Genomic DNA, 25,448 nt, shown 5'->3' with positions numbered 1-25,448 from the left:
CATGTGTATAAAGCCAGACCCCCTGATGGGGCAAGTCGAGTATTGAATCAGACAGAGACAAATGGAATGCGAGAGACAGAGACAAAGAAATTCAGACTGCTGACCTCAACTGTTTTTTTTGTGTGCAACTAATCAATACAGGCAATTGTGTGTGTCTGTGTGTACATGTAGTATGTGCTTATGCACACGTCACACGTATTTGTGCCTCTCCCAATAAAGATCCGAAACTGTGACATTACCTTAGCCCTGCCTTCCAACCCTCCCAACCTTTTCACATGCTTCTATTTAATTTTGTAGCCCGTAATCTTATAAAAGACAAGAGGTCTGATGCACTTAGACGGCGGGGTCGAGTCATTTGGCTCAATGAGCAAAATGGCAGATCGCTGCTGAACAGCAACATGCACAACCTTTTTAAAAGCAACTATTGATTTGATTATTTCTGGAAAACGAAAGAATCCAGGCCATGCTTTATATTTGGAAAAAGATGAAACACAAACAATATCAGAGAGGAGAATTTGCCAACCTTCATAAATGGAAGAGTCCAGTCCCCTATCCATGCTCTGAACTTTTATTACTTCTTCGGATTGCATGTAATCACCGTTAAAGTCTCAAGAGGCCTCGATTTATGAGACAGCAAATCTACACATTAAATCAACACTCCCAACGCGCCCAGCTCCTCCTTGGGAATGCCACAAGGCTTCTTATGACAATGGCAAAGAAATATTGGAAACCTTGGGCAGAATGCTCGTCATCCCGCCTGTAATTGATTGCTAAAATAATGCAACATAAACTATATACATTGCGGGAATACTTCAAGGACAGTTAGTTGTTTTTCGGGATTTGAGGGTAGCAGAAAAAAGGCTTGGGAATTGCCGTCTTCATGTTTAATGATTCATTATGTAATAAAAAAATTAAAAAAAGCCAGTTGAACTGTTGTTATGATGCCACAATGGCGTCAACTTGTGTCATGTTCCGATAGATTGAAGTCAAATAAGATGCAACTTTAACATTCTAAGGATTAGTTGAGCGAAATAACTGTTTGGAAACTAGTAGACCATTTCTAAACTAAAGAAGAAAGCAGAATAGTGAGCGAAGCGGCTTAACAAGATCGGAATGGACAATTGCACACCTACCAACTCGCTGCAACAAAAAATATGTGACTCCAGGCGTCGTTTTTAAATTGGTAAACAACATTTTGAAGTGTCACCTTCATTTTACTGAACAACAAACAACATAGCGGATTAGCCTAGTCGCTGCGGCAATATTTCTCCTTCGGTAGTGAATAGAAAAAGAAAAAAAAAGACTGGGGGAGAAAAAGCCACAAATACATTTTCATCATGATAAAGGGGATATTTTTAATCTTGTCAAAAGGTTCCAAGATCACAAACCCTTTATAAATTCCTCCTGATTCTTGTCACCCCTTTTCTTTAGAGTACCTACACTTGATGAATTATAGGAGCAAACTCTTCAATAAAATAAGTGTCCATTTTTTAACATAAAAAAAAACAACCCAGTTCAGCACATTGCTAATGAGACTATCGTTCATTGTCCCCCACTAAAGCGCACACACAATTTGTCAGCCACTACAGAGCCATTTATGTAAAGCAAATGCTTGTGTGCACAGCATATAATGTATATAATGAGGCAGATGGAGAAAATATTTATACCTGTGCAGGGAATGGAGGCACAATTACGGTAACAGCTGGGCTGATGCCTGCAAAGACATTTCAACCTGCAAACAACATAAAAAATGCAATACGACATTGCTATAAAATGATCAAAATGTTTGCCGTAAAACAATATTGTATAGGCAAACTAAAGTTTCTGAAAAGAAATGACCACATCCTGGTGAATAAAATTAATGCTGGAGTCTAAAAAGTGACAATTACGATTGTGCAGAGAACAAATTAATAGAAAAATATTACAATCTGATGTACAGCTAAAGGACAGAAAGAAAAACAAATAAGGAAGACGGTATTACAAAATTTTAAATACTTTTAATGATTTGGCTTAAAATGACCATCTTTTTTTTCATCCCTCAGCTTGTATTAATTTACACAGAAGTGACACATCCTATGAAAATATTTATTTAAAAAAAAAAAAAAAATTAATGCATTGTAATGGGAAAAAATTATATGCCAATTTTTGTTATTCATGAGATGACCCGCTTCCTATGCCTGGCAAATAGTAGAATAAAATGATTGCATAATGATTCACGATTAAACATTTAAGTAGACTGTTTTTGTTTGTTCAAAATTACAAACATACCATACAAAACATGCTGTGTAATCACTTGCCTCCATCCTTTGCAGGCCACGTTTCAATTTTCCAGTAACTGAATTACTGCAGTATTATCAAATGAGTGTTGTGCAAAGCTTTTACTATCCAAGACCCCTTAAAACATTTCTTATCCCTTGATCCAATTTAAAAAAAACAACAACTATTCACTACACACAACCTTGTAGAGTTTCAGTCTTTGCAATTTAAGAACCTGAATTTAACTTATTATACGACAAGTGATTTGAGCTGCAGTAGATTATGTATAGTTTGGAAGAAAAAAAAAAATTCAATCGTACTTTGTCTATATAGCAGGCCAATCGGATCTCCATTATCCTTTTCTGTGCAATATCCTCTTTTGGCCTGATTTCAACTGACATCATTTTTAATATCCTATATACTTTTTTTTCCCCCCCCGCCTCACAGTACAATAAGATTTATAAGGGACAGTCTTAAATCGTCCGGTAGTGTGGCCAGAATTAGGTTACTACCCAACCTTCAGGTCACAGTCACTTAAGATGTCCTGTAATTGACTTTGGCAAGGATGTTCTTCCATCTCTGAGAGTATAAAAGGTGTTCAAGACGGCAACGATAATGTCGTTGTTGAACACACGGCACACTATAAGGACAAAAGTTTTTTTGGGGAAAAAAAAAAAAAGCCCTTAAACCTCCATTGAAGTCATTAATTTATCCCAACATTTTAGTTCTTTTTTCTATATTAAGCAATGACACTAGAAAGAGGCAAAGAATTAACACGCTTTGCTAAAAACTATTTTAATCCTTACTTTTTTTTTTTTTTCATAGCTAAAAGATTGCTCCCAGCTTTGCAGGCATGAAGTATGTCGGAGTGTATTTGTGTGTGTGTGTGTGTGTCGGGTCAATCTCTGTACAGTAATTGCTCATCCAAAGATGTTTGATGACGGCTGACAAACTCATCAATCATGCCATACACTCGGGTACCATTATATAAGAAGAGACCCCTTTTCCACCATTTTGTTTTTTTTAAAGTTGTCCAAAATGTCAGAGGAACAAAAATAATAGTCTAACCCCTAATTGATAATTGATTGAGTCTTCCACATCGATGTAATCCATCTACTTTATTGAGGGGGAACTTCCAAAGATTATTGATAAGCAATTATTTTTCAATACCCTGTCATGAATTTGTATTTGGTTGGGACGCACGAATCCAATTAACTTGTGGCGCCTGGGGAATGACGCTGCCATTCCAAAGTGTTTCGAATGCTCCGCGGCGCTTGATTCTCACACTTCTCTCACACCTATAATTAGACTTTAGGTAGGCAAGAAATGTCAGAAGCACTTTGGGGACATTTTATTGGTCTTAAGATCTTAATTTGTGGCTTACTTGGATGCTTTTAAGAGTAATAACCGGAGAGTCGTCTATCCAAGCCAAAGATATCTGAATAAAAGTCATGTGACACAGGTAGAGATGACAGCAATTTCTCATTACAGTACAATAATTGAGTGTACAGAGAAGAAAATATATCCGCTGTCGATTATATGCTAATTCAGGAAATGACAAATAGTTAGCATTCAATTCACAAAGAGAAAGAAAATGTTGGAGCACAACTCTCACTATGTCATAAAACCAGAATACAATCACTTGCAATTCCTTTTTGACTTGTATTCAACTGAATATGGTAAAAAGATATTTAATCTTCAAACTGTTTGTTTGCAAGGAATGTATGAGGGAGTGGCATTTTTGATTGATTATTTGAGGTAATCAATTTGTAATTAATTCGACTATATGATAGAATCGCTCCCGCCGAATGTTTTTTTTCCCAGTCTCGTATTGACAAATGCTACCCGGAGGACTTGCCATAACGTGAGAATGCTGCAACTCACATTCCCACATTTTTCTTGTTTACGCTATCAACGATTTTAGACTGAATTAACGGCAGCTCTGCTAAACAATAAATTGATTAGTATGCACATCTTTAGTTCATTATGACTGCAAAATAGTAATGACAGAATATTGATCAACATTCTTTGAAATAGAATCATGAGCTGCTGCTATTTCTAGCTTTTGGGTGGGTTGCAAGTAGAACAAGAAAATGACTCTGACATGACCACTGTAAAACTGTGGCAGAGCAAACAATCAAGGAAGCACAATTGGTTTCCCCTTTGGAAGTAAACAACATGAAGCCCAAGGCCCAATTCGTAGCTATTAGTGAATGACAAACATATTGATGCATGTGTGAATTTGATCATGACAAAGCTATCAATTCAGTTTTTTTGTCAGTGCCTTGAGAAGTAACTTTACCCGGCAGCGTGTCTCTCATTACATTTATTCCTCTTCATTCCTAAGTGCTAATACATTTTCAGTGCCACTAGGTAATAAAAATGTCAGAATGAGTCTTTTACCATCCAAAAAAACAAACAGCAATAAACCTTTTTCATCACCCCGTCTTTGAACGAGTCTATCCGCTCGCTCGCTCGTAGATTGGAGAGTGAGATGCCACATTTTTTTCTCCCATTTCCCCAAGGATTTGTTTCACACAGGAAGCTCCCAATATTTTTTTTTTTTTTTTACTTTACTTCCAGAATATACTCGTCAACAAACGAACCGTAATCATCAGAATTCCACAAATGCCAAATTGGGGTTTGCTGCCTTGAGGTGTAATTTGCATGTGGACTTATTGAAAAATACATATAATGTAGGAACCCTGCGGCTCGGTTTTTCTATTTAGATAAAACAATTTTTCCAAAGTGTTTTTCATAAATAGAGACAAATATGAGGGTGAAGAGTTAAAAAACATTTCAGTGTACACATAAAACACAAAACATATGCAACAAAAATAAATAAAAAACAGTGCAGCATGACATGATAGCCAAAAGCCAATAGTTTAAAAGCAAAGAACACATAATTCAATCAATACCAAATTTAATTATCTACACATTAATGTTGCATCCCATGACATTAGCGCAACACGCTTGAGTATGAATGATCCGAGTTTTGACCCAAGTTGATAAAGATCTCCAACCTGCCCCAAACTGAAAAAGCTTTACTTTAAGACAAGTGGTTATTTCATTTTTGAATTTGAACAATTCACAGCTTTACAAAGCCCTTTTCCTAGAATAGCTTGTAGGGCACAATGATAGAATTGAGGCGTTTGGAATAATGATTTGATAAAATTTCATACTGTAACAGATGGGGGTGAGAATCGGAAATGTCTTTTCATCACAACTTCCATTTGGATAGCGGCTCCTGATTGAGAACCAAAAAGTTCGTCTTGGCCATCATCCAATCTTTCCACAGTGTATACATTCTTAGCTTACATATCACAGAGAGGGAGCATCCACAATAAAACTTACACGAGCCATTCTTAAGATGTAAAGGAATGGTCCACTGATTATTTAATCTGCTCCCTGCGGTGAATTGTTCCCACACAGTTTCAGGTCCAGATAATCATACACTGTACTCTTAGTGCAGAAAACCACAGGTAATATGGAATGGGAGACCAGAAGTCAAAGGCACAGAAGGGTGCTTCTGAAGTGTCCATGTGAAGGAATATTGTGCATCTGATAGAGTTTACCAACCATTCCCTGGTCAGGATCTGGTACAGTACAGTACATCATGTGTAACAGTAGTCTATATCTGGAATTCCTCCTTCTCTATAGCCTCTGTTGATGCTTTGCCTTGCATTCGACATATGATTGGAACCTTTGTACAGGCCAGTGCCATTCGATGGGAATATGGTATGAATGATGTAATCCTCTTGTAGGGGTTTAGGTTGCATCGGCTGGCAAGCTGCCATCGGTGTCATCTGTAATCCCGGACCACGGATCTCTAATATGGTATTGTCTTTCTTGGTGCCTGACTCGATGTAGTCGTCGTAATTCTTGCTTTTGCGGGAGCTGTTACGTGTGTAATGATCTCGAGAACATAAGTGACCACTCTTGTGACCATACCAGCAAAAGATGGCAAAAATAAAAGCCAAAGATACAATTGCGGTAGCTCCACCGATAATTCCAGTCAGCGGTAGGACCGTCATAGGTTGTGAATTATTATCTTCGTCTTCCTCCAGTGGACTAGGATCAGATGTTTCAGCTTTTGCACACACTTGAGCTTCATCAGCCTCAGCGTCTCCTGAAACTCCCACTTTATTCTCTGAGCTGGCAGGCATGGGCACCATGCAGATGATGTAGCTCGAGCGCGGTTGCAAGGAGGTAAGCAGATATTCCCGACGATCGCCCCGGACCAACGTCTCGGTGATTGAACCCATGGCATTACCGATACCTAGTCGGAGCCAACTGAGTCGGAAGGACGAACTCGGCTGTGCTACGCTCCAGGTAACACGGACGCTATTATGAGAGAGAGGCTTAACGTTGAGAGCCAGACTCTTTCCGACACCACTGCTACTGAGCGTGTAGTCCAAGCCAGAGTCAGGAAGTCCCAGACCAGGTCTCTTTGACCGCAGGGTAAAGAGGGACCCTTGAGGGGGTGTATTGGTGGTAGAAGCGTCTCCTCCACCAAGACCTGCTCTGTCTTTACTCCCAGCTGTCCTCACCACTTCACATTCCTCCATCTCAGAAGTTAGGTCTTTCAAGGCCATGTCTCGCACCCTTTCAGGTCCATGACAGGTGAGACCTCTCACTGTGATTGCGTTACCACGGGCATGTAACCAATCGTAGAGCCAACGAAGGTTACAGCCACAGTGCCAAGGATTACCTCGTACCAGCAGCTGACCTAAGTTGTCCAGGTCCTTGAAGAGGCCACGCGGCAGAGTTGTGAGGTTATTTCCAGAGAGGTCCAATCTTTGCAGCCTGTGCATGCCATCCAAAGAACCGCGAGGCATGTGAATCAGGGCATTCTCTTGCAGGGACAAGCGTTGGAGATGGGCACTAGGAAGATTGACAGGCGGGGTCTGGAGGGAGTTACGCACTAACGACAACTCTGTCAAGTTAGAGAGACGTGAGAATGTGTCATCGGCGATGCGTTGATTCGCCAAAAGATTCCCATCCAAAACAAGACATCGAAGTGAGCCGAGACCACGGAAGGCATGTGTGGGGATCGTGGAGATCCGGTTGTCATCCAGACGTAGTTCTTCCAAAGATGCGGGCAAACCTGAAGGGATGCTAGACAGATGATTCCGAGAAAGGAAAAGAAGGCGTAATCGTGGGTTGTCCGCAAAAGCCTGGTCTTCAATGCTGACTGTGGAAATAGAGTTGTCGTCCAAATGGAGCTTCTCCAGAAGGGGCATCCGAGCCAGAGCACTACGAGGAATGGTGCGGATGTTATTGTCTTGCAAATGAAGCTCACGGACCGATGGTGGCAAGTGCACGGGGAATTCATCCAGTTCGTTATCATAGAGGTAGACGACACGTACGGTGAGCTGGCGTTCCAAAGAAGTGGGAAGGCCTGGGTTATTGATCTGGTTGTTTTGAAGGTAAAGGACAGATGCAGAAGCAGGCAGTGAGGGGATGGAGCTCAGGCCACGATCGTTACAGTAGATAAAGTCTTCATCACATCGACACACTAATGGGCATATCGGGTCTTTTTCTCCAATGTACCCTTGGATTGTGGACGTGGCCAACTCAAAAACACACACGCACATTGTCAAACGAAGTAAAAGTGATGGCAGTGGAGCCTTCAATTTCGCAATACCTAAAATTGCCATTATGGTGAATAATGGGATTTGCTTTTGTTCTGGTCTTTTTGTTAAGCCTCAAATTGCTGCAATGAACTGGAATCCAGTTACCTCCACCCTGAAAGACAAAGAGAAATTACACTTAGCCATGATGGAATCAACCAAACGGTATCTAGAAGATCTAAAATCGTGAGAAATAATTTGTAATCATATTATAACACCATTGTTCATTTGAGCAAACATCTGATCATTGTGCCAATGATTAAAGTAAAGTAAAAGAAGATAACAGCACAGTTTTTTTTCCAGAAGTCCTAAAAATCGAGATTAGCGTTTATATCAGACCTAATCATTGTCATGTCAGTGTTGTTGTTTTTGTTCACGTAACTTTCCCTGACCAAGGCTCTCTTGAGTACACTCAAGGGAAAACCGGTCCCGGAACAAAGCCAAACCATCAAATTCAAACTTACTGCAAAAGGTCCTTTTTGTGATTTAAGTGATCTTGACAGAATTGGACTTCCTCTTGTATTTTATATTCCACTGAATGTGCAAAGCATAGTGAGTAGCAAAGTCTTAAAACTCAAATTGACAAATTCAGTTTCTACATTTAGAATTACGTTCCCTATGTTGATAGATATGAAGACTTAAGAATACTCTAAATTATTGAAGAGATCTTGAGAGTCTCCAGGAGTTGGTAGCAGATGGTTCCATTAGCCAGACAGAGCTCAAGGCATTTTTCATTTTCAAGAAGCAAGACAATGCACAGCAGTTTAATTTCATCATTTAGGTGAGCCGTGGGCTATTTCCGATTGAAGAAAAAAAAGTCTATATAATGAAGTGTCACATTTTAGAAGTATGTATAATTAAATATTTTAGCTGTATGATGTAATAAATTACATTTTCACAACAGTTGAAAGTAAAAAAAAATCAATACAAAAATTTATATAGACACTTCATTAGATCATTGAAGATTTTAGTGGTGAAGAATTGCACTCGAGCATACTGAGAGGCATTTCTAATATAAAAATCGACAATATTGACATAATGTGATTCCTTTCTGAAAGATGCAAATATATGCAATGCTGAGTCAGCAATTCTTGAAACGCCATTTTTAAAGTACCACGATGAGATGGTTACAGACAAAACCTCTTTGCCAATTCATATCTTATTTGAGAAGATGAGATGGGGTCGCCAAAGAAGTCATGATTTTTTTTTTTTACCTTCAACCACCCAGACTATAAAAGCACATAGCAACATCTGAGCCCTCTTTTTGTGAGGAGCAGTGCTGTGGTTGCGAGATATAACAGATTTAAAGTAAAAAAAAAAAAATCTGTAAGGATTGAACAGTAATTCTCGGATTATGCGTTCCAAAAAATATATATTTTTATTTTACCGCTTATATATATATATTTTTCTGAGAATGCACTTGGCAGCTCTTGAATGATAGCCTGGCCATGCATGATGAATTTGTGGACAATGACCCATATGTGGACAATGAGCATATACAGATCCAGTCTACATTTCAGTTCCGTGCACATGGGGGAGCAAAGCAGCCAGAGATGTGGGGTAATGTGTTTAGCAGACAGACAGTCGCCTCAGGGAGAATACAGGACGCAGGACAACCCCCCACCCCGACCCGATACAAAGACCCAAGACTGGATCAATTTACAAATTAGTAAAAAGGCCAAGATGGAGAGAGTGACAGAAAGTGAGGACCTTTGAATTCCATTCCCCCATAAGACCCCCCACAGAGAGACCAAACAAGATTTTAGATGACCAGAGGGGTCGGGAGATCCACTTAAGTGACGGCAGGGAAAAGATGAGAGCAAGCCTGCAGCTTATCTTACATGCAATGTTTATGTATCTTGTTGTTGATGGACGGATTGGACATGTGGAAAGGAGGACAGAAAACATGACAGTGAAGGTGATGACAGGAATAAATCAAGGGATCCGAGATGGGAAACATTAAAAAGCCAGGGGGGCGAGCGTGGCTTGTTCATTTTGTTTGTGTGCATGTGGGTGTGTTATTTTCTATAATGGTGAAGCTGTTTTGCAATCATGTACTATATTTGTAGGGTAGAAAATGGCTTTAAATCGCTAGGAAAACAAGGCATAAATGAGAACTGCCATTTTCCTTTCCATAAGGATGATGAAAGTCGTCATTTTCCTTCATTACATTCAATTATTAGAAGTTGTGCATTCATTCTCTGTCCCCGTTTGTGAACCCCAGAATATCAAAAGGTTTTTTTTTTTTTATTATATATTTTTTTTATTTATTATATTATTTGAAACGATATTATTTTATTATATTACATATATATTTTATGCATATACTTACGGAGTCCGCCGTAAGAATGTAAGAAGGATTTGATCAAAATCATCTGTCATTGTTGTTTGGGTATCGGTATTTAGTATCGGTATCGGAGACTGGTTTAAAGAAATCTTTTACCACTTACAGTTAGTACAAGATCTGTATTTGGTTTTATACAAAATTGAAAAAGCTACATAATCATAAACTCGCTGTGGCACATATTGCTTTCAAGAATGGTGGCAAAGGTCAACGGATAAAAGCAAATATAGAGTGCTCCACATGAGCGTTTTGGAGGGGGCGAGGGTTGCTCGTTGGTGAGCGTGCAGCTCCGAGAGCCCTTAAGTGACTTGATATTTAGCTCAAGAGCACTGTGACATGTTTTAACGTATTGACCTGCAACCTTTGCCGTCAGTAGTCGACATCAATGTTCTCCCTACCCCAAAATTCTAGTGGCTCCCTGTTTTTTCCCAGAGATGTGCAGATTACAGGTAAATCCCTCAGAAAAGGACAGGTAGAAAGTTGCGTACAAAGAGCGGAGTTATTCCGACATTGACTGGGCGTGGGAGGTGGATTTTACACAAAGCGTACAAGTAAAGCCAAAACAAAAGGCTAGGATGCTTCCCTATGGGTTCCCGTTGATGTCTTTTTGCAGCAAATTTGGCAGACAAACCTGCAAATAAACTTGGGATGTGTCACTCCTGCCAGTAATCATATTTCACTCTTTGATCACTCCCTCTGTGTCTACATTTGGCCCGTCTTTAATGTTGCTGTTTGTACTAACATAAATTGGAGGAAAATGTTTACTCTCAAGACAGGGGAGAAGAAAAAAAAAAAAAAAAGCTCTATTTTGAGAAAAGTTATCTTCTTCTTTCAGGACAAGATTGTGGTTTTCACCGCTACAAGATGGGATTTGTATTTTAATTGTAGTATTCGGCAAAAGGAAATCAAGGAGCATGAGGTTTTCTATTCTAAGAAGTAAAAATGCAATTCCACTTTTGCTGTGTAAAAAAAAAAAACCCCCCAAAAAAATCAAACAATAGCAACAATACAAAACAGTATATAGCCATAAAGAATTTATTTATTTATTTATTTATTTATTTATTTATTTAGAGTCTTCTCATTGTGTTTTATCATCAAATTCTGTTCAAAATCTGAGACGAAGGAATATTTGGTTGATGGGAGTGACAATGCATCCAACAATACGCTCTTTGTCTCCTCCATAAATAAATTGTACAAAGCTCTCATGTCAACGTCTTTTTTTTTGTCTTATCTGCCTATCACTTGGATTTCATTTGAAAGAGTCAAAAAAATTGTTTTTGGTTCATTTCCCTGCATAATTTCCTCATTGCTTGTGTTTAGACAAAGAAATGTCTGCATGTCAACTCTCTGTAATTGCAACATTTGCTTGATCCCATTTTAAACAGTCTTTATATCTTCCAAAATGAAATCTTAAGGAGAACAAATGGCTTCTCTTGAGAGGCTGAAACAATAAATACTGGTAAATAACATTTTCTGTCTAATTAAATGCCATCCAAATTGAAACGGCAGCCGTAATGTGACTTGGAAAATTAATGACATGGTTATTAAATCAATAAATTGAAGTACATTTACAGGAAGTTTATTTATTTTTTTGTGCGAGACTGTTTTTTTTTTGTTTCAAGATAAGCGCTGCATGCAGTTTATGTTCATTGTGACATGAATGTTGGAGATGATTGTGTGCACTGTGGTGGATTAATAAACGCATAAGATGTCTTTAGGGCTCAGAAAAGATCATCAGGAGCTTCACAGCATGGGGTCGAGCAACATTTATTGTGATCGTGAACATCGTTTTATTTTTGGTTAATCTCAAATCTGCCTCACACAGTTTCTAAGCACTCAAAATTTGTTCATCCCTTGATAGCTATGAAATCACATGACTTCACTTTCACCCCCCAAAACATAAATTATAGTCAAAAAGAATCAACACAGAATTTTCTGAAATTTCCAAATCTTGTCTTTATGATCAAATAATTGAAAATTGATTAAGAAAATGAGCCATCATGTGACACAGCTCAAAGGAAGTATTGTTTATGTATGTATGATGTATATTTTTCTTTTTCAGAGCGAGAACGCAAGAATCCCAACTGAGATTGCAAATTGCCATTTGTTGTCTACACTTTGCCGTTAAAACAGCCTGCTTCTTTTTTTTTTTTGTCTTCACAGCACAAAGAATCATGTATCAGCACTATGAATACTTGATGATCTCGGAGAACTCCAAAAAGCTTGTTGAACAACGTTTACTACTCTCACCATCTGTTTGAACGGAAGCATTCTCTGTACATCTTTATTATATATTTAGCTCCTTTTTTTCCACATTACAACTCTATTTCCCGTTTTTCTTCTTTTGGTAAAAACAGAACAAAACCGTGCACAATGACTGAAAATGTAAAATACTTTTTTTTTTTTTTTTACAATATAGTTCAGGCATTTCAGCTTACAATAAAGAGGAAATTTGAAAAGGTGTCTCTCATTCAAATAATAAATTAGAGTTAGCATTGAAATCGCTAATTAGATTTCTGCTAAAAGCTTCCTGATTGTCCTTGACACTCCGTTGCTGTTCTGTAAAAAGCTCGTTTAAAGTTAAACATTCATGATAATTCTGTAACTAGTAATTGTCATGGATTGGAAATGAATTTCACAAAATACACTATTAAAAAAAAAAAAAAAGCACACTATGTTTATTGTGGCAATATTTTAGTTGCTGTATTTTGTACACATTACACAACAAAGATATTTGAAAAATACATACGTGCAATAATTTAAATACCGTTACATTAATACATATTTAATAATTGCCCCCAAAAATCAAATTTTAAGATAAGTGCAAGTTTGCTTGTCCAGTCATTTTATTGTTACTCAATAAATTAATAAATCATTTTTAGATAATAATCTAACCTATTTTCAACAATTGAGACAATGGCTATCATTTTAAGAGAGAGAGAGAAAAAAAAAACAAGCATACCTGTTTTTCTCTTCCATTTGCTCTACATTTGGCCCCACGAGCAATTCCTCAACGTGTGCCAGCTGTATCTTCTCCAGCTTCTGTCGACACGTCGTCCATAAACTGTGATACACGAGGTGTTATTTGGAAGTGTGTTGCTGCTATCAGCCGCAGAAGCTCTCTGGAGTCTTTTTATTTTCCGTTTTTATGTCAATGAGATGCCGCCGCTGGTGTCAGATGGACGCTCTGTGAAGAAAGTGATGGCAGATAAAATCACGAGGGGGATCACAGCTGACCGTCAATGTAAATCAAGTGTCAAAATGTCACAGTTTGTATTTTTTTTTTTTTTTTTTTAGGCAGGATTACATGATTTAGTCTTAAACTTTTGATTACTTGAAAATACATAAATGTGTGTATTTGCAAAAAAAAGCTTAGCGGGGGATGTTTATTTCATTTTCTCAGTATTTTTAATACCAATTATAAAAATAAACTGTTGAACCACTTTAAAATTCATTTGATTTCCCATCAAAAAATAACACTGTGATCATCTCTGCTCAGTTGATGAAAGCCTCTTCATAAACGTGCTTTTAAAGAAACACTTCCGAGTCGGCTATCTGACAAAATCACAGTATCAATACATTCCTCTAAGATTTCTTCTAAAAAAAAAATATGGTGAAGCTGTACATCTGCAGGAACATTTTCCAAAGTGATATCACCACAAGCCCTATTCTTGGTGCTGTCACCACAACCGCACGCACACAAACTGACCTTTTGATGAACCACCCTGACTCACAAGCTGGTTTGCGTGTTTCCAATTTTCTTGTTGAAATCTCCCATTGGATTTCTGCCAAACACTTCCCGATTGACCTTGACACTAACCTGCTGTTCCCCTCCCAGAAATCCTACCATTAACAAGAGCCGTCAATCACCATGGCATTGGCGCGCTCAATCCCCAACGCTATAGCTGAAATTGCAGATGTGCCGTGTGGAAAATGTGCCGACTCAGCTCACTGCAAACTCTTCTTTGTCTACCATCTGGGTTGCTGCAGATCTGATCTGACTGAGAAACATCAAGATAGCTGCCGTTCGAAAAAAATAAATAATCACAGAAAACCAAACCAAGCATCTCATGAAGACATGTTTGTAGTAGGAGAATATATCATTTGATCTGCACATCAATCTGTCCATGTGTGTGTCTGGCATGTACAGTATGTGGGTGTGGTCACATTTTTTCTCCATGGTGGTGGAAGATGATTGTAATTCAAACTGAATTAGAAGGAGCCAAACGTGGAGGCTAACCGTTACTTAATATGGTGCGCTAAACGTTGACATCACAGTGGTTTCCTTTTTAGTCAATTTAACAGACATTGACTGTAAATTGTGTTTTGATTTTTTTGTGTGTATTTAATCTCATTCACAAACCTTTAGGTTAAACTTTGAGAAACCATTCTGAGCTCTAACTATTTCCTACTACAGGGTGTTTTTTTTTTTATTCCTGGTGATTAAAAAGAACAAAGATAGTCGCGGCCCAATGCTTTTCACAGAGACGAAAATATCCTGAGCCATTTTATTTGAACAATGGTGAAATCTCAGGTGACGTCTTGTTCCACTGTAAGAATAGTAATTACTTATAAAGTCTCAAAGGAACCGCTCTGTCTGCATGTTTAAAAATGGTGTCAAAGGAGGGTTGTGAGTAAGGACAGCATGAGGTGTATCCTCCCGGCTATGAAACGTAACCGCATGGAGGATGCCGCCACACGGCATCAAGGATGCATGGCTAACTATTTACTGTACCGCCATGCTCGGTCTCCCGGAAAATATCGGAGATGTTTTGTGCTTTAATAGCCCTCGATTGAATCCAAGCATCCTTGTGTTGTCGTCTACGCTAGCAGTTATTAGCTATCATGTTTGCACGTATCCTTGGACATGTAATTATTAGTCCTAAGTGGCAACTCTGCATGAAGGGCAGAGTAAAAAAAAAAAAAAAAAAAAGGGGGCAACAGATGGTGGTGGTGTTTAACACCTAAGCCACCTGGATCCCACCTGGCTCGCAATTTGTATTTGACATTTAATACAGAGTTGCGAAAGCATCCATTTTTATTAGGGTCATCGTAAGCGTATCGAGTAAATGGAAACTATCCCGGTTGACTTTGGGCGACAGGCTGGGTACATATTGGACTGATCACCAGTCAGTTGCAGGGAAATCGGATTGGGTAATTGGAAGTTTTGTATTAACATGCATTTCTGGGATGGGATTTTGGAATTTATTTGCGTTATTTTTTTCCTATTAATGGAATGATGGGCACATCTGTTGTTTTCCTGGTACAGCCATTTATTTCTTCTCAATGACTAGCTACAGAGGTCAAAGTATTTCTGATATGGCTTGTAAGAACCATTTGAGTCTAAATTGGCAATAACAGTCGATTTAGGTGTCTTTAGAATTGTCCCTCATGAGGCTCAGTTTAAAAGGCAGCATTATTTCATGCTGCGAACCACTTATTGCTTGTAAATTATGTACGAGAGCATTTGTAGAAAATGGAAGCAAACACATTACCGGCCAAACTCCATAGAAACCTACTTCAAATAGTCATTAAGTAGGTAACATTGATGTGAAATTATTTCCAAGATATCTGTAGGGTATTTAGACAATGCCAGTTAGGTTATTGATTATTATAATACCAAATAAACCAAAATAATCCAGGAAAAAAAATTAAATACGTTTTAACGCACATAAAATTGCATCCGATTAATCGATGGAATAATCGATAGAATAATCAATTTTAAAAATAGTTGTTACACCACACTATAATGCGTTTTATGTTCCGTTTGGCTTGTGTCTATTATGAAGTTTAGTTCTCTGAAATTCCGTACAATACAAAGATTAAGATACTGTATATATTTTTTCTGGTTGTTTCTAAAAGAGGAAAAACAATTTTCTTGTGTTTTGCGAAATCATTTTTAAAAGTTTCATATTGTTAATATTCAATAGATAAAACGACTAAGCTTAAAGAGTCCAAAGGAGTACACCAGGACGATCATAAAATAAAAGTCCAATATTTTCACTTACATACTCAGTGAGAATGTGACAAAACTACCATGACTCATTCATCGTAACTGCAACCTTGAAGAGGAAAATGCCAGCAGGTTGAATCACATTGAGAAAAACCGGATTTGATGGCACTTAAAAAAAAAATTCTTTGGAGTTGCTGTTTTTTTTCCTGACACCACTCAAACTTGTCATTTCTATCTTTGCGGTGCTATTAATGAGCTACGGCCGTATCGTATGACAATGTTATGAAATCAAATATTGTTGAATGACATGTTCAAGATCCAGTCTAATCTGTATTTCCTAAATGGCCTACTGTCTAAACGGAGGATTTTGTTGCACAGGTCTGTTATTACAGCACATCCTCATAAAAGATTCAAACGTTCACGCCTGCTGTAAGTGGTTTGTAGCTCACTGTGATTTTACAGTGATAGATGTGCAGAAAGCGACGCTGAGATGATTTGACACACACACACACACACACTCGCACACTCCTCTCACGCGCTAGTGATGTGAGCAGACTTTTAATGCGGCAGCACATAATGTCTATTCAGTGACGGAGGTGGCAGGGCACACGCGTTGTCTGCGAATGTCAAAGATGACACATTACAGAGGTGAAAATTCAGATGAGCAGTGGTTATTTTGGACATTTCTTTGTCATTGTCTTTCTTATTCTTTGACTTTTTTTTTCCCCCCCATAAGGCCCGTCTCAATGACAAGTGAAAGAGCATTCTCTGTTCTAACCGAGACATGTATCTGTCCTACTCAAAAAGCTTTTACATGCTTAATTAAGAGATACTAAGATGTGTGTAATGCTAATTCTACTCTTTATGGCTGTTTTTTTTAATTGTCTTCAAGATCAATCATTGGGACGTTGGTTTTCCAAAAATGTGATCCTTTCGCTTCCGCATTCACAACTGTCCAATTTTTGAGCGACTGGCTATCGGCTCTTCGTCCACTACATCTTTTTATTTGAATCCTCAATGTTGTTCATTCAGGGCGGATAAGATGGGAGGAGAGGGCCAAAGAGGAAAAAATATATACAGATAACGAGGACAATAAATGAACTGGTACAAGGGAGATGATAAAATACCGGAAATAGGGTGCAGCTTTCACCCAAACAAATATTGGCAGGGACTGAGCCTCAGGAGCTGGCCAGTGAAACTAATGTAAACATGAAAGGAATATAGAGTGGAGAGTTAATAGAGAAGCTGTGGGGAAAACAGATGAGTAAGAAGACAAACAAAACTGAAGCAAGACCGTGTAAGAATGTAGCTTTCGAACTTTTGAGAAATTCAAGAATTTTTTTGAAGGATTTTAAGGTGGCATGGCAACCCTGGTGATTTTTTTTATTTTAATGGCCACGGCATGCAGATGACCACAAGTCAGGTACATTTACAAAAGGGAGGATTGCGCCATTGTGGGTGTGAACACAGCAAATTTGATATATTGCCAATCAATGCTGCTCCTCCATTAATATGAATGTTTTTGGAGCATGGGAGGAAGCTGACAATCCTCCAAGAAAAACCTCAGCACCATGCTGACGTAACCAAACTACAATATTCCATACATACTTGCTGTTGCTTTAAGGATTACAATGCAATTTGTGAAAAGTGAAGTTTTGGGATGGGAAACAAACAAAACAGACAGGCCAAAACTGAGCTTATTAAAAGACTTCATCTTGGAACATTAATTAAAAGCTAAGCACAGATGCATTGCCTTGTGATAAATTGTTTCCCTTACCATAAAAGTGTGCATGCGTCCCAGAGGGGATAGAGGCCACTAAATCTGTCATCCGTGTTTTTCATGCCCTCTGCTCTTGACAGTAATGAGCCAGGCTAGTTTGATTGGCTTTTCAGCAGCTGATTAAAAGTAGTTTCTTCTAATGCATAGATTTACTTTGACATTTTATGTGCATAAATCTAATATGCTCATCAATATTTAGAAAATTATCATTGTTTTATTTCTGAAAAAAAATGTGCAAACAGTATTTCTGGTTGTACTCATTTTCCTAAAACAAGCTTTTATTAAAGGATATTTGAAATAAAAAAATAGTACTATTACTGCACCAAGAGTTATGTTCTTTATCTTCTCCAAGGATTCAATTCCCCCAAAGCTTGATCACACATGTTGCAAATGTGCATATTGCATCCACTGAGGTCGAATTGGTATGAGACAAATTGAAGAGTTGCACTCATGGCCTTGGCTGCCTGTGTTTGACAAATTCTGCCCACAAAGCTCCACTAATCATCGCAGACTGTCATGGACACGCCTCTATTGCTCAAAGACGGAATTGTCATGTTGATCTCCATCAAGCTCCATATCAAGTATATACATTTGCACGGCCTCTTTTTATGTCCAGTATGAAATGAAACAGTGCTTTATTGCTCCTGGTGTATGCCTAAGATCTCTTAATTATTTCTGTTTTCCACAAACACAAACACACACACACGTCATAATGCTGTATTGGTGTAATTGATGCAATGACTGGAAATAAACAGGCAATTTACGTGCTGGACACCTCACTGCTTTACATCGCATGCGATGTGGACAATGGAGCGAGGTGGAAAAAAGGACAAGGTCAACATGCAGGGGACAAAGAAAGAAAGGAAATTAAGCAGAGGCACAGAGCAACTCTGGAAAAAAGGGACTAATCTTACGGATGACTCACCGGACGCCTCGTTTGATGACAAATTTACAGCCACACAAGAACACGACAGATTATATTAGCACTTTGTGGCCATTTTTCCAGCTTCTTCAGAACATGTTCTTTCGTATTCAGCATTCTTCCTCATTTTTTTTTTTTTTTATATGCATCCACTCACCTGACTCATTTTTGATCATTCCATGAATTGATTACCATGTATCCATTCCCAACACGTCACTAAACTGTGTTTATGCTGACCTGTAACAACACTAATTATTAAAAAAGCTAGCTGTCAAAATGTGTGCTTTGCTCATCGTGTTCTTCACTCGACTGCATTAATCTGATCCCACTTGGTCCTGTTAGCATCTGTTGGGAACAGTCATCCTGCATGAATATTAAAAGCTCACAGGCAGTTCCGTATGCAACAGAGTTAATAATAAACGAGGTCTAATAATTTAATGGATCTGCATGCTGACATATCCCAAGGGCTCCCCCTTACAGTCAGTGCAAGTGGTAATAAGGAAAAGAGCATGAAACATCGAGTGGGACTTGACAAATGGAGAGCAGGAGAAACAAAGACAGCAAGGGGAAACATTACTTTCCGGTGAGGGGAAAAAAAAAAAAGAATTCCTCAGATGCCCTCAGATTATCCACAGTCCCCTGAGTCCAATTTTATGAACCCAGCAAAAATCAAATGTGAACAAGGTGACCATCCAAAAGGGATGATTGCAGTTCTGTATATTTTTTTTTTTTCACAAGCATCCTTACAGCTTGTAAAACGTTCAGTAAACTAGAATAGCGCTCAGTAGAGCAAAGACCTTCATGAAGGTTGAATTGTTTACAGCCTTGTGTTTGTTCAACCACTCTGTAGCCGGGTCTACAATTAGCAGCATGTAAATTGGCAAGAATACCAAAGTAGATGAAAATTAATTAACATTTATCCATGCATTTTTCAAAATTGATTATCCTGTTCGGTCGGGGCTGCAGGCAGCTGGAGTCGATCCCAGCTGACTTTGGATTGGAAGAAAGACAGAATAAAGCCCCAAAAGTGGGCACTGGTTAATCACAGGGGCACATATGGAGACTGAAAATATTATAAATATTAAATAAAAGTCAGGTGAGTGGATTACTACTGCCACATAAAATCATGACGGTAAAGTGAAAATAAAAATGTCTTGTAAATTCCACACAACCCTGCCAAATTTGAATACATCTAAAAAATATAGTCTTTTAAATTGTAAAAAAACAATAAAAAACAATAATCAAGTTCACGTCCCGACATGAATTTATTTCTTTTCGCTGTAATTTCTGTAAAATAGCATACTAGCTCGCAACAATTAATTTCATCTCCAGCACAGAAATCCCAAAATCCCTTCTCTCAAAATGTAATATGCATTCTTCAGCGACTATAATAAATTAAAATGGCCCTTAAAAGGATCATGATAAAAATATCTGGTCCGTACAATTGTTGCAGGAATAGTTTTGCCACTGATGTAGTATGTATGACAAACGGTGCGTCGTACCACACGCCCACTGCAGTGCCTCTACTTCATTGACCATTGTGCAATACTCCATTAGCCATCTTGCAGATTTTGCCAGTGTAAGTGAGATTAGATTCTTTTATCTGCTTGCATCCTTTATGCAGTTCCCAGCTAAAGCTTCTCCCTCACAAGCAAAAAACAAAGCTCACCATCACATCGTCTTATTTTCTCGTTTGCCATGTCCCTAATTATGATTGACCCACTGCCAAAAAAAAAAAAAGGAAATTAAACTCTTATGTCCCCCCCCCCCCAAAAAAAATCTGACAATAGTATTTCCTGCAATTTTCTAAAAAGCTCATTAATTATACAACATCCATATTTCACAAGTGACACGTGTATATTAAACAGCGTCAACCCTCTGGAGACGTTTTCAGTGCGAATGAGCATCGCTTCATTTCACTAAGCGAAAGTCTGAAAGAGACAAAGAGGGAGAGTGCTGCACAAGTGGGCAAGGAAGGGAGGAGGTGTTGGTGTCTTGGTGGGGGGGGAGGAGACGAGTAGGAGCGGAGAGCCCGTCCATCTGGGCTGCTGGTTACGGCTCCCTGACAGGGCATCCACACTGCAAGATGTTTGGCTGTAATGTGATCTAGTGTGGGTGCTGCAACAGGCTCTTACGGCTTGTTATGATCCTGCCTCGAGTCGTGATGCAGCTTGGGGTTTTGGCGTTGCGCCTTTTTTGGGGGGGAATATATATCTAAAAAAAAAATAAAAAATTGAAGCAATGTAGAGGCATCAAAATTATATGACTCCCAATAGAGTAGAACTGCGTATACGTAATAGGCTGACTGATATTGAGCAAGGGCTGACATATTTCCATCCATCTAATATCGAGTTGCCACCTTTATTACGCATATTCACTCTGGCTGTATATCTAATTAGATTAGTAAATGTAATGATTATGAAACAAGAAGGCATGATGGGTAAATCACTTCATCTTCTTGACATGACATGACTGTACAAAGTCAACGTGGACTCATTTGAACACACGACCTTTATTCATTGTTCAAGAGCCCAGTTTTTTATGTATAAAGCAAAATGAATCTTTTTTTTTTTCCCCCTTACGTCATTAGCCTTCCCAACTATGCAGAACAGTGCTTTTATTTTGCAAATTTTCCTTTTGACACATTTGCTCAATCACAATCATTATTTTATCATGGTTTAAATAATAATGTGATTTTCTTGCCCTTAACTCAATCAATTTTTTTTCATAGTACTCATCTGCGATTACAAGTCGGGGAAATGAAAGAACTGCGAGTACCGAGTTCTAGCTACACTGACATCCCAAAGTTGGATGAAGCACACGGCGTGCCTCTTCCAACTCGTACAAGCTCATCTCTTTGTTACGGCTTCTTCCTGCTTGGAATGAGACTGGCTGTATAACAACAAAGGATGTTACACACTATATACAAACATTTCAAAATCTATTGTCTGACCTCCTGCCGAGCTTCTCTGCTTTATACAATTCAATGCGGGCCTAATCCGAAAATAAAAGGTATTGCTTTTGATTTTGGTCCAAGAAATCTCCCGCTTGGCATTCCAAATGACACATTCAGCATCTTAACCTCCGTCAATGCCGTAGACGTTCTGGCTGTTAATTTTCTATCAAATTTAGTTTAATCTTTACTTTTATTGGTTATGAATAATGATAATCAGCCTCTCGGGTATTTGTTAATTTCATGATCTAACATACAGGATGCCAATCAGTTTGGCTTTTTGCCCATTTGCAGGCTACAAGTTGGATACATAAATTCCTGTAACCTCTTTATCATATTGCTTAGCGGTAGCATAGTGATGCACAAATGTAAAATTCCATGCTTATTGGATTCGGGTTGTAAGTTCAGCACCTCACTTGTGAAGCATTTCGCTGAGCTTTGTCTGATGGTCTGTGAATTATTCATTTTAAACATGATTGATTGACCGATTGAATTACGGGACAGATTGATCGGTGGGCTCGTAAAAAGCAATCCCAGTGACCACTGGAATCTAAGTGTGACGTAAATGACTGGAGGGTGAAGCCACTTTAGCACTGAAGCGGGTTTATTTCGTTTTGGAAAAATGTTTTGCAGAGAATTGAACAAAAAAAACTAACAACAAATGAGATTAGCGGATTAAAGAATTTTAAATTGCCCATTTTCAAATCTTGTTCCTGTGTTGCTGCATGAATGACATCAGAATAGGAGGACAAGGGCAGGCCGGCAATTTTGCAGGCTCGGGTGGTAAACAGAGGCGAGCGAGACACCGGTGTTTATCACCTCGGACTCATTTCTTCTGCTCTGCTGTGTTGAGAGATGTCACGCTCTGACGGGGATTGAAAACCGCAGCGATTCTCAAAGTGTGGTAAACGTAGCACTTTGTGAAAGAATCTATTTAGTTGTACAGGTCAGTTTTAAATTCAATCCATTTGCGTTTCATCTCCAAGAGATGTTTTTTTTGTTTTTGTTTTAATACATTTCTTTTTTCCGGTACTAAAATTGAGACTTATTGGGATACTGAACTTTTTACGAGGTGTCATATTTAATTTTCCAACGAGGTGTGAAAGGGCATATGGTTTTAGAAATATCTTGCATGAATAGATTCTATGTAAAAGGCACGAGTGCATAAATCAATGACATGTTCTGTTGTGACTGATGTAAGTTCTGCTTGATCTCAGAGTACAAAACAATCTAACGTGAGATACTCGCAGAAAAAAAAAAAAAAAAAAGCGCTTAGGGGAATCAATCGGTGAGGTTGAGCACATGAAATGCAAATCTTTTTTTTTTCGTTTTCTTTCCCCCAGATATGCCTTTAGTCTCCGACCCAGAAAATTCCAACGCTAGTCAAAGTTGGAATTTCTATTTGTAAATTTGGGGCAAATTGATGTATGCAAAAGAAAATCTGATGTCATATAAACACAAGCACGAGTAATATATCGTGAGATTATATCAAGTACGAAATATTTTTTGTCATGCTTGATTTGAGATTTCCTCACTATATACTGTCATGAGCCTTCGTCACGCCTTTTCAAATCATCAGCCGTGTTTATGCTTTCTTTCATCCTGACACTTTGAGGTCTGAGCTTGGACGTTCACGAGTTGTTTTTCGCCTCAAGTCAGATCCTTCAGAATGAGCATCAGCAATTCTTTGGAGCCCAGTGCACCAAAGTGAATAGTGAAAAATGAACAATTCAGTGTTTTGTTGTAAGGCAGGAATGGGCGACAAGCAGCTTGTTAAAAAAATATATTGAATTAAATTTTCCATCAAAAACGAGAGACTTGAAAACAAATTTGAATCTGTCCGTACCAAACTGCAAATGTGTCGTTTTAAATTGTAATACAACCAATCACTAATAGATGGCAGACATGTCTTAGGTGCACTTAGGTGTTTTCCATGAAAAATTGTGGCCAAAGCACCATGATGTCACTTCCTGAACTTTTAATGTCCGAGTTACAATTAGGATCCAATGCTGTAAAAATAAATGACGAATAAAGAAAGTATCACACCAAACAAATCTCCAAGCCCGAATGATTTGCTTAAATTAGAGCTCACAAGTCAAGTTGGAGCATCGTTGCTGCCCACTCCCACTTTCCCTGTAACAACATCTCCGTCATCATTAGCTTTGCTCCCCAAGACCTTTACAGCAACAAACTAGTGCACTAACCTTTTACGAAACATGATTATGCTTGGAACGCTTCTTCGGGACTGTCGTTGTCACCGCAACTATGGCAACAACTTTCACGATGACCAAGCGCATCAGTTTGAAAAAACTTTTTTTTTTTTTTGCTGCTTCAAGTAGAGTTCAGCGCTATTGTGAGGTTTCTCATTAGATGAACACCACAGGTCATCGATAAATTCAGCCTCTGTCAAAACAACACCCGGAGTAAAGACAACACACTGAACTCCATAAATTACAAAGCCACTTTTTTTTTTTTTTGCTCTGCTCTGGATTGTCAGCAAATTGTGAAAAAAGGATAACCCACAAAAGACGCCAGTCTTGTCAAACCATCATTTAAAAAGCCTTTTACTGTCTCCCAAGACAAAGAAAAGCAGAAAATATTCACACTCTAACTACTTCTGCTTTAAAAACCAATTAAAGCCAAAGCCAGTTATTACATTTTTCCCGATCAGGTCTCTGACAATGAGTTAATGGGTTCATTGTTGCCACTCTGCGATAAGGAAGTAATAATGGCGTCTCTTTAAGTGTCTTGTATCTCCAGTTATTGCAGGCGTCAGAGAATATTTCCGCAGTTTACCAGCAAAGGCCCGTCCACACATATTGAAGTCATCTGTAGTGTTTTATTTGCCATGGTGATTTACACGAGTTGCTATGTTTTGTATTGATAACCGTCACTCTAAGGCGCTAGCAGATTATTCTTGCTGCATTGTCCGCGTGTACCATTGAAGAAAAGCAATCTACATCAGGTTTTTTTTTTTTTTCCATCATGCTTTATCCTCCATGTGTTGTGTCCCTTTCCTCTTTTCTATTTGTGCCTTTGAGTGGACATGCCCTTCTCTCGCACTGGAGTAATCCTAGATTACACTTGGATATCGAGTGTGTGCATGTCATTCCCTCGTGTTCCTTTTAATCCGGTGTCCATTTTCTTTGCAATCACTGACCTCTTCGCTTCTGTAAATTGTTGTGAAATTCTTCAATCTTGCCTTCCCACAAAACACTAATAAGATCTCGGATTTCCAACTGGTTGCGTGCAGTCAACATCAATTGCAGATCCTGACCCAAATCACTTTCAATGTAGGGTGACAGAATGGAAAGAAAAGCTTTATACTCTTGGGGAGCGCTTGGAGAAAGTGAAAATTATGAAAGCGTAATCATGGTAACACTATTCGCCAGTTTGATTTGCACATATTCAAGACTCATCTTGGCATCTGCCGTGTGATATCTTGCTTGAGAGTTTTTGCGTGGGGGTGGGGGGGTGGGGGCAAACACTGTTTGTATAATAGAAGGTGCTGTTTGCATATTGCAGGATCATTACAAGAGCCCGCTTTTTACTGTGTGCTATAAACCCTGAAGCATAAGTCTTTAATAGAGGAGAACAGAAAAAGGAC

General features: G+C 38.5%; 1 protein-coding gene across 1 annotated transcript in view; it reads right to left on the bottom strand.

Moving 5' to 3' along the window:
- Positions 1 to 3,604: 3,604 nt before the first annotated feature.
- The window catches only part of flrt1a (fibronectin leucine rich transmembrane protein 1a), a 37,485-nt gene continuing 15,641 nt past the window's right edge, over positions 3,605 to 25,448 (bottom strand). Inside the window, exons 2-3 of the mRNA XM_085936675.1 lie at positions 13,196 to 13,420; positions 3,605 to 8,004 (exon numbers count right to left, since the gene is read on the bottom strand). Coding sequence (XP_085792801.1) covers positions 5,871 to 7,916 — 2,046 coding nt within the window. The 5' untranslated portion in view covers positions 7,917 to 8,004; positions 13,196 to 13,420 and the 3' untranslated portion in view covers positions 3,605 to 5,870. The remainder of the gene's footprint in view (positions 8,005 to 13,195; positions 13,421 to 25,448) is intronic.

This window comes from Syngnathus leptorhynchus, chromosome 17 (genome assembly GCF_054491065.1).
Source record: "Syngnathus leptorhynchus isolate UIUO chromosome 17, UIUO_Slep, whole genome shotgun sequence".
NCBI lineage: Eukaryota > Metazoa > Chordata > Actinopteri > Syngnathiformes > Syngnathidae > Syngnathus > Syngnathus leptorhynchus.
This window is presented reverse-complemented; position numbering and strand designations above follow the sequence as displayed.